Raw genomic sequence first — 10,039 nt, forward strand, 5'->3', positions numbered from 1 at the left:
AGTCAAACTCAGGGAGACTTGTGATACGATGAGTGTTGAAAGTCGCCACGAATGCAAACAAGGGTCAATCGGATGCTGCGTTGGGTCAAAAGTCTAAGGGAGATCAATGAGACCATCTCTATCCGACTGAGTCAACCCGCCAGTCTTCCAAAGCTGACTCGCCAAGGACAACCAGCCAGTCCAATCTTCCTGACTCGACTCGCGCCACCAGTCTTCCTGACCGACCCGCCAATTTCCTAGCCAATCCGAGCCAACCCGTAAGTCTTCTTGGCCGAGTCGACCTGTAAGTCTGTGGTTAGTCATATACCGACCCAGAGGCTCTGCTCCCTAATCAAATATCCAACTCATGTATGGATGCTCCGGCTCACCTCTACTCCAACCTGATGCCTCTCCTAGGCCCAAATATCCAGAACAGCACATGGCCCCCAATAGGTTGTCAGAATACATGAGTTATCCGAACACATGGGTGTCAAAACACATGGAGTAATATGTATGACAGTGTGATCCATCAAGATCTTCATAGTACAAGACACGGGTGACATGACCCTCTGACACTTTTGACATGACACATTCTTTAATGTGAATATGACATCTTGTCATAAATGCACTCTCCTTTGACAACCATGGATGTGACACATCACTCCTTCATGCTATAAAAAGTCTGGCCCCCACGAGCCAAGGTATGCGGGATACTCCTTACTACATGCACTCACATTTTATTATTCTCCTGCATTGTTTATCTTCTCCATTTTTAATATCGCCGAATACTGACTTGAGCATCGGAGTGGAAGGTCAGGGCACCCCCGGTCTCCCTCTAATGCTCAAAACAAAATTAAATTCATTCGAATCTTACATCTTTTCTTGATTAACTACTTAGCAATTTATGTTTGCCTTCTGCTTTCCTTAACCTCCAATTTTTGCAGGCGCAAATACCCTTTTAATATTATAGTTGAGTTCAGCTTCTACATAGAGTTACTTAGAGATCTCGATCCACTGGTTCGTTGATTCCTTGTTTGATTTTTTGCTTCGTTGTCTTTTCATCAGTGTTCTAAAAATCAGCCTAAGCGGCTGCCTAAGCAGTAGGCATCAACCAGCCACACCTAAAACATGCTAGTTGGTCAACCTAGGCAGCCTTGGCGTCTAGGCAGGATTAGGCGACCCTAGGCGCTGATTAATCGATCGAATCGTCTAGGCGACGCGAAAATAGTGAAAGGTTTTCATGATTTCTTTTAGTTTAGGATTTTAAATTTAAAGTCTAATTAAAAAAACTAAAATATAACCCCTTTTTTTTTTGTTGGGCTTAAGTTTTATAAGCCCTAAACATTGGTCCAACAAAAAAATTGATTTGTTGGCTTGCCCTGACAGCTAGCACCAAACTTCATCTTCATCAGAACGAATGAAGAAACCCACTTTTTGGAGAAATATAGAGTTAAACGGCTGGAGAAATCGATTTGAAAAAAAAAAAAAATTGTTGTCAGGTCTTTCCTCAACTGAGCGATTTGAAAGGGATTGAATTGAAGGTTGGCCAAAGCCTAGTCCTTTGGAAAAGTCATTTCATCAGACAATCCCGAAAAAGCTCTAGAGTGAAAGAACTTCATGTGGATGATTTTACATCCAAAGAAGAAGAAGAGGATCGCAATGATAATATTGAGTTTGTGTCTGATGAAGAACACGTCGTTGAAAATTATGGAAAAGTAGAATAAATTTGGGATATTTTATTAGTTGTATAATTTTGAACTCATTTTAAATTTGATGTTATTGTGTTGGAGTTATAGAATGTAAGTTATTATGTCATATGTTGATACCGTGGAATCCGCCTAGCAACGCCTAGTCCCCACCTAGGTGTCCTAGGCGCTAGGCATTGGTTTGACACCCGATTAGCATCTAGCGAATTTTAGAACCTTACTTTTCATTTTTGGTTCATTTGTTGTTTTATCTGTATAGTTTTCATTGTATACAAAGGAAATGATATATAAATAAATAAATTTGATGAATTTCTTGGTTATCCTATTTATATGACTACTAGGTCTCTTTTATTATAGTGTCACCGAATGGGGTACCTCTTGGTGGAATTATGCCCTCGGGGCGTGACAATAAGTTCATCATGAAATGTGGGATCTAAAAATAAACGTAATGATATTTTTTGGTATATTATATTGACAATACAAGTCAAAGTTAATAAAAGAGACGGTAAATAATTTAAATATATATATATTATAAAAAAAAAAGGGAAACAATTATGTTTATCAGGTTATCAAACAAGAGAGCAATTTCAGACAAAGTTGTATAGGTTGGAACCATTGAAATTGACTCGCAAACAAAAGAATAAACATGCAAGAATCAGACTAGCAACTGGGAACTATTACCTAAGAATTATAAAGGTAGGATAGAGAATTGCAGATGTCGTATTTATCACATGAAAAGCGATGGCCAGCTGCATACAATCACAATGATGGCAATAAGTGGTAAGAACTATATAATGTAATGCACAATAAATAACTTGCTAGAAGGTAGTGGAGCAAAGGAAAGAACTTAAATCAATCAAATCCAAGGAATGGGAATCAAAGCATTGGCACCTAGAATACCTAAATCTGCTGACAATAGATCTAGGCTACAAAAACACTATCCAAGTGGTATCTAAGCATGCAAGAGCACAGCCCACTAACATCAAACATGTTCATATCTTTTACCAAAACATTTTGAAAAGTTATCCTCTTTTCTAAATAAACAAAAGCAAGAGATTTTACTTGCCAATGTAATATGCAGACACATGCAAAGAAGCTCTGCTATGCTCATGATGCAAGCATGCATCACCTGTAATGTTAAAGCACACATGCTCGTTCAATAGCAATTCCAAAAGTAGGGGAAACATCTTCTTAGATGTCTCCACTTTGGCTAATAAAGCAAAAGACAACAATTAAGCTTGAAGAAAGCCAGTATTCTATTGCATTGATTAAAGATGCCTATTATAAGGGAATACATAAGGACTAATGACACATTTAAACCACAAAGCAGTGTAGGATTAAATCCACTGCACCAATAACCATATTGACTCATTCCCTCTCAAGTTAGAACATACATATATCCATATTCAACTTGTTCCATAAATTAGAAAACTCCTCAAGATCATTAACTAAGACCATGATTATAAAAAAGAAAACAAACAAAGCAAGACTTTGAAAAATTGTCAACGAAGCATGGAGACAATAATCCCTCCAACCTTCGAATAGCACATTGACAGAGAGGATAGAGAGAGATAATGGACTCTAATACAAAAACCCTGAGTGGTAATATAGGTAAAACAACAAAGTGCGACTGACCATTGGATGGAAGACACGTATACAGGGTTTGTATAAATTGTAGTTGATCCGAGGAATCAATAGTCATTCCTAGAGCAACACAAAAGGGAAGAAAATACATGAACCGACCTCATCATCTCCATCCCGTAAGAACTATAAGATCAGCCCAAGGATGCCTTCGGCATCCGGGGTCATGGACAACAGAATTAAAACAACAAAAAACAGCTGAACCCACCATTCTTACAGGATCACCCCAAAGACGCCTTCGGCATCCAGGGTTCACGGACAACAACATAATTAAAACAACAGAGAACAGCTGAACCCATCAATGTTAAGCGACACCTGGCAAGAGGCTTTGGGATGGGCACTCAGTTTTAGAAACTATAAAAGACAATACCACCAACAAATTGAGGCTCTCTTGGAACACGTGCAAGGCATCAAGTTTTCTCTAGCTCACACTCTTCTACCTCACTTTGGAGCGTAGCACACTTTTAACCTCTTTTCAACCAATGAGTCAACCCCAGTGTTTAGAATGGATGTATAAACTTGATGTGCATGTTTGCCCTTTATCCAGATAAAGGAATGAATATATGTTATGCTTGTTCTATGATGACGAACTACCCTCTAAAGAATGGTTTTTAGTCGATTGTTTCAAGTAATTCAAAGAGAGAATAAGGAATGAGCCTTCAACTACCTTCAACATCCTTTAATGTAATGCATAATGTCACTTCCCAACTCCTTTCTTTTGGCTTACACCCCCTCTTAAGGCATTTCCTTGGCTCTACCGAGCTTACTCAAACTCTATAGTGTGTCTATGTGGAAGCCTCTTTTTCCATTCAACAAACGAAGGAGCCCAAGCTTCACCAACCATCATAACTCTTCATTTTTGTTGAATAACTAGGTTAAAATCCTAAACAACTTGAACCTCATTCGAATAAATCCAAATTCCAAACAAATTGACTTCTTCTAGTCATGTTCTCTATTGCAGTCAGGGCTGGCATATTGTAATCTGTCGAGAAAATACTACTATAAATTTGGCACAATTTGTGAGAAAATTGCAGCAAAAATTGAGTCAAAAGTGGAAATGGTTGGCCACAACAAAGTTTGTTTGACACACCTATGAATTAGATTCCACAGGGAGTAGGGCAATGGTGTGGAGAAGAGACAACAACTTCTCCCATACTAATGAAAGGTTTGTTCAAACCCACATCTTAGGTAGCGTAGTAATAATGAATAGGTACCCACAGGAAATAATGGATTCATAATTGTCAATGATGACCCGAATACTGAAAAATGCATTCTCGAGATTGGAGACAAACATTAAAGGTTAGAAAATCTGGGAACCAAGACTAGCATGAGCAAGATGATTATATATTTGCATTAGTGACTAGGTCATGAGAAGAGCAAAAGATGATAATAACGCATTTAACTAGTAGAATCTGTGAGACTCATGTCCTATATTAATCACCTTGCTCGTCCTCAAATCCTTAATGACAATAAAAATGACATTAAATGTTACAAGACAATTTAAGAATTTAACAAGTTTACGTATAATAAGCTCAATCGAAACTAAGGCAAGGATTGGTTAGTTTTTTAATGGATAATAAACAAGAATCTAAGAGGAAGATCAAGATCTATGAATAAGTAGGTTATAAATACACCTACATGAACCACATAGATAACTAGTCGACATGAGACACTAGCAATAGCTTGAAATTAAAGATAGCCCCACAGGAATTACATTTATGGAACTAAATCTAAAGTAGGTTGGGACTAATGGATCCTCTTGGGAAGCAATATTTGGCTGTCCATATAAGCTGATGTTAAAGGATAGTCGAGTGGGCAGTCATGGAGAGAGTAGCAAACATCCTTGACACATCTAAATCTCCTTCAAGGTGAATGCTTAGGCTTGCCTTCTCCACCAATAAGCATTGCTAACAACCTCCAATACTATGAGGCAGATCAAATGGCAATTAAGCTACAAGAATGATCTATCTTGTGGGAATAGAGATAATAAGGATGTAGCAAAAGCCCGCAACATCCATATGTAAATATCCAACATGGGTGGAATGGAGGAGTTGCCTCATGACGGGCAATGTGAAAGAATATGATGGTGAAGAGTTTGTCAAAGTGGCATGATCTAAAAATGTCTCTGAAATCAATATGAAATGCTTGAAATTAGTGAATATGTAGTCATCTCAGTGCTTGAATGTCACAATTGCAAGAAATCATCAATCATATCATATGCTCAAGAAAGGTTACCAACATGCAAGTCTCAATTCTAGTTTCCAATTCTATGTTCAAGTCTTATAGCAAGAGAAAAAGAATAGGATATACTCATGAGTTCATGAGACAAAATCAATCAATTACCAAAAGGAGTGTGGTTAACTAGGTATCAATCTTGTCCACAAGGCTTTTGTAGCCTCAAGAACTTAGCAAACTAGATAATGAGTTGATCTACCAGACCCTGAAGCAAATCTGGATTATGCGAGCCTGTAAAGCATAATTCTACTTTATCATCTTCTAAGTGATAACCAATACAGAGTTAAAAAGGCTTGGGAGATCAACGCTAGGAGACAATCGTGAAGTATCACAGAATCTAAAATTTAGGGATTGAAGGAAGTTGTCGATGAATGTACCAAAAACTAAAGACAGACGAGAAAGCAAGTCAATACACTGCAGTTGTTGTTCATATATAGGCAATAGCTAATAGTGCAGGCAACAGTGATTGTTTCGTGAAGAGCAACTACAAGAGGAAGCAAATTTAGCAATGGTTATTGTGTGAACTCACAAGGGGAAGCAAATTTGCTTTCTACAAAAGCAAGGATAATTGCCATGCCAATCTAGGCTGGTACAAGAATCAAGCAATTATTTCCAAACTTGGACATGCAGATAGGTTATGCAGACATTGAAATCACAAGCTACATGTGCATTGAAGGACCTTGTTTAAGAGGAGGTTATTCATCAGGGAAGGCTCGGCTCAGGATAGAGATGATATATCAGTCATAGATAGTTCTGATACCATGTTTCATTATTGTAACTTTACACTTTGCACCTTCAATATATGGTCATTACAATTAGATCCCTAACCAAGTTTTGGGCTAATTCAACTTGGCCCACAACATTCAATCAATAAATTTGTATGATTCTGCAAGTTGAAATTCCATTTTAACTAAATCATGGAAGTGGCTTTCAAAGACGAAGCCATTTTATCTATATTTGGAACTTGGAAGTGGCTTCAACAACAATAGGCTAGAGGTTTTTTTAATAAGATCTTGGAGATTTAAAAAACATACACTCAATGGTATTGCCAAATGCAAGCAACCAAAATTTTAGAATATGATTCTTATTGCATACAACTAATGGTATATGTCATCCAGCAATATAATGGAAAAGAAACATTCTAGTATAGTTCTATGCATAGGCAGGACAAAAATTTTGATGATTCAATCAATCCTTTAAGCATTAGTCACATTTCCAATCAACTAATAAGATTACTCTATTTGATAAACAATGTAAACCTTATAATTTGATCATGTTTTTCTAATCCATTAGGGTTATACATGGAGGACCTCGCGTCATTTATCACTTTTAAAAAAAATCAAACCATATAACTTAGTAAAATGATCAAAAGAAAATTTTGATTTAAAACATATACTAGTTGCTGATAATAAAATAAACACATCTCTGAGACAAAATTTGTAGTTCAGAAGTGATCCCATGCAAACACTCATTCATCCAAAATGAACTAGTAATTGGTGAAGATAATTGGATACATTGGAAGATAACCAACTTACTGGTTCAGATATAAGCTTTCTCCATGCCAGTTTTTCGATCAAGAATGCAGCGAGAGGGAAAAGGGACAGAGTAAAACTGGAAATTTGAATGTCAGATAAAACATAACTGTGCTAGGAATTAGCAGTTGAAACTGAAATTTTACCAACACATCAAAAGTGGCCAATCTCTCAATGATTTTGAACTGAACCAAAACCCAGCCTGAATAAGTAGACCATACTGCAAAAGGCAAACAGTGTCAACTGATCAGTGTACGTCATCCAGTGCACAAAAAAAATATGAAGAGCCACAACACAAAAACTATTCTGCTGAATTCTACTGGCATTTGAAACTACAAGAAGAGAGAGAGACAAACTTTTACATTCAAGTTGGGAAAAGGAGCAAGAAATAACCAACCTTCATCAAGTTCTCAATGATAAGCCTTCCATTGACTGCAATCAGCACTACTATACACAGGTTAAGAAGACCTGCATGGCTCTATAATGCAAAAGGAAATTAGTTAGAATAAATACTTATCACAAAACAGAGAAAATTAAAGAAAACAACAACATGTCTTCCTCTGCAAGTTGCCATGTAGACTATATCCATATGTCTGTCGGTTTGTAACAATCTCATAGTGAACAAACTTTTCAGCATACATTGTCTTCCATTGCGAAGTTGAAGCTTAGACTATATCCTTCTTATATGTATTAGTTTATAAGAATGAATTACATAGCAAATGCACTATCCAGCAGCATGATGTTTGTATGTCTTACTCTTTGGTGCTTGATGTAATTGCATTGTCCAAGAGGTGAGTGAAGTTGCGCAGGTAGTTATTTGGGAACTCATGTTTAGATAGTGAAGGTGTTAGTTTCTAAGTAATGGAGTTGACAAGTCAAAATTGATGTATCTGGTTTCTTACAAGATGATTGTCCACAAGGGGAGTGGTGAGAGGGAAGTGAGTGTCCTCTAGGTAGTTATCTAGGAACTCATGTATGGATAATGGAGGTGTTAGTTTCTAAGTAATGGCATAGACAAGTCAAAATTAATGTAATTGGCTTCTGAATATAGGTACACCAAACAAAGAAAAGAAAGCAAGCTTTAAAATCTTTCAAAGATCACAGTTATGCATCAACTTGAGATGTGTAAGAAATCATAGTAGTATCAACTTAAAATATGGAATATCCTTACACCAACACATGTTAGTGTTACGAGATCCTTTTGTTCTCTCCTTCACAATGAGCCTTATGTTGGGATCACAAGAACTTTGTGATGAGGTTGGTGATTGCTCTAGCACTGCTTGCTATAATTAGCAGGCTCAAACTACACAATTGTAGATGCAAATTTGGTGACTCTAAAATGTAAAATCGCCTCCACAAAATATCATGTAATGGAATCTTTGTCAATCATGGTAGAATAGCACAATCACAAAAGAAAAAATTGATAATGAGAACAATTTAGTATGGTTTGATGTAAGCATACTCCACGGAAAGAATTCATCTATATAATATGGAGAAAAAAGTAGTGAAAACTACACAAATCAATGTACAAAATCTTACAAAAATGCCTTCTTGATCCAAACTATTCAGGAAAAACAAACAAAAATCTCAATACTAGAGCTCCTCGCCAAAAAAGCTCCCATGTGAAAAAAAAGTTCTTTTTTCTACTAACAATATGATATTTAGTAGACTCCAAACACATCCAAAGACATCTCCTAAGATCTAGAATGCATCACTGGTGAAGAATTGTAGCCCTTCAGAAAACAATTGAAAACTTACTAAAATCATGAGGAAAAAAAAAGTAGCAAAACATCCTACTTCAGCTTCCCAAGCAATTTGGGCCATAATTAGAACAAATCTAGCCCAGTATTAGATCCTAAATGACTTTGAAACCTAGGGCAGGAGAATGGTGGGCCCGGGCAGCCATCTTGCTGAAGTCTTGCAGGTGGTGATGCGGACTCTGGAATCTGGATAGGTTAGTTTGCCCAATATATACATAACTAGAGTACTAGGGACGTATGTGCATGGAAGAACCCGTATAATCAAAATATAATAATAACTAGAAGCTAAAATATTCCTCAAATGCATCTTAAAGTAACATGATCTCGTTCATTATGTTTTTTTAACAAATGTTGGTCGATGTCAGTGACCACTGACGTGATCACATAGAAATGCAGAAAAGTAGTCTACCTGCTTGAAGATAGCATCCGAGCTCAATGGACTCTCCTTGATTCTTTGGTGAGCCGGAGCCGACGCCCGGTACAGGAACATGGCCCGGACCTCGCCATCGGATGCCGGACCCTTTCCCCTTCTGATTCCATCTTCGTGCTCTTTGTCGTTCGAAGCCATCGGCGTCCTCTCCACTTCGTCCACTGGACCATCGCCTCCCCCCACCCGATGGGACACCTCCCCATCGGAGCTGCTCTCTACGCTGGATTCCTCTCCGAAAAAACCGCCCGAGGTCGACCTCGCGGGGGATTCTGCCACCAGTCCCGGGGTGGCGGTGGGGGTGGGACGTCGGCGGAGAAGGTCGGAGGACGCCGTCGCGGATCGTGTTACGGTTGGCGTCGCTTGGTCAAGTGAAATCGCCATGAAATGGAGGACGGCCAACACCCAACACGGCCTCGCTCAGTTTCCGAATTCCGACGCGCATCGCAGACGGACGGTTTTATCAACACGGGCATTTGCACGGAACCACCGGATTTCAAATTAATTACCAGGAAACCATGCGCGCACGGCTTTCCCGTTTGAGGTCGGACGTTAATAATTAATTATAGATTAGATTGGAGCAAAAACTTAGTATGGCTCATCTTAAGTTTTTCAGTGTCCTACGATACGATAGATACGATACGATAAGATAAGATAAGATAAGATAGTTAAATTACGAGTGGAATTAAACTGATAAACAAATTTAATTGGATAGGATCGTGAATCACTTGGAAGTTGGAACCGAAACAAAAATTGATG

The 10,039-nt window shown here is 38.0% G+C and overlaps 1 protein-coding gene across 1 annotated transcript in view; it reads right to left on the reverse strand.

Annotated features, from left to right (window-relative positions):
* LOC121995395 (diacylglycerol O-acyltransferase 1-like) overlaps positions 1-9,810 on the reverse strand; it is a 31,557-nt gene extending 21,747 nt beyond the window's left edge. Inside the window, exons 1-5 of the mRNA XM_042549144.1 lie at positions 9,263-9,810; positions 7,491-7,571; positions 7,240-7,313; positions 7,097-7,172; positions 2,367-2,434 (exon numbers count right to left, since the gene is read on the reverse strand). Coding sequence (XP_042405078.1) covers positions 2,367-2,434; positions 7,097-7,172; positions 7,240-7,313; positions 7,491-7,571; positions 9,263-9,664 — 701 coding nt within the window. The 5' untranslated portion in view covers positions 9,665-9,810. The remainder of the gene's footprint in view (positions 1-2,366; positions 2,435-7,096; positions 7,173-7,239; positions 7,314-7,490; positions 7,572-9,262) is intronic.
* Positions 9,811-10,039: the final 229 nt, after the last annotated feature.

Source organism: Zingiber officinale, chromosome 6A, assembly GCF_018446385.1.
Source record: "Zingiber officinale cultivar Zhangliang chromosome 6A, Zo_v1.1, whole genome shotgun sequence".
Classification (NCBI taxonomy): domain Eukaryota; kingdom Viridiplantae; phylum Streptophyta; class Magnoliopsida; order Zingiberales; family Zingiberaceae; genus Zingiber; species Zingiber officinale.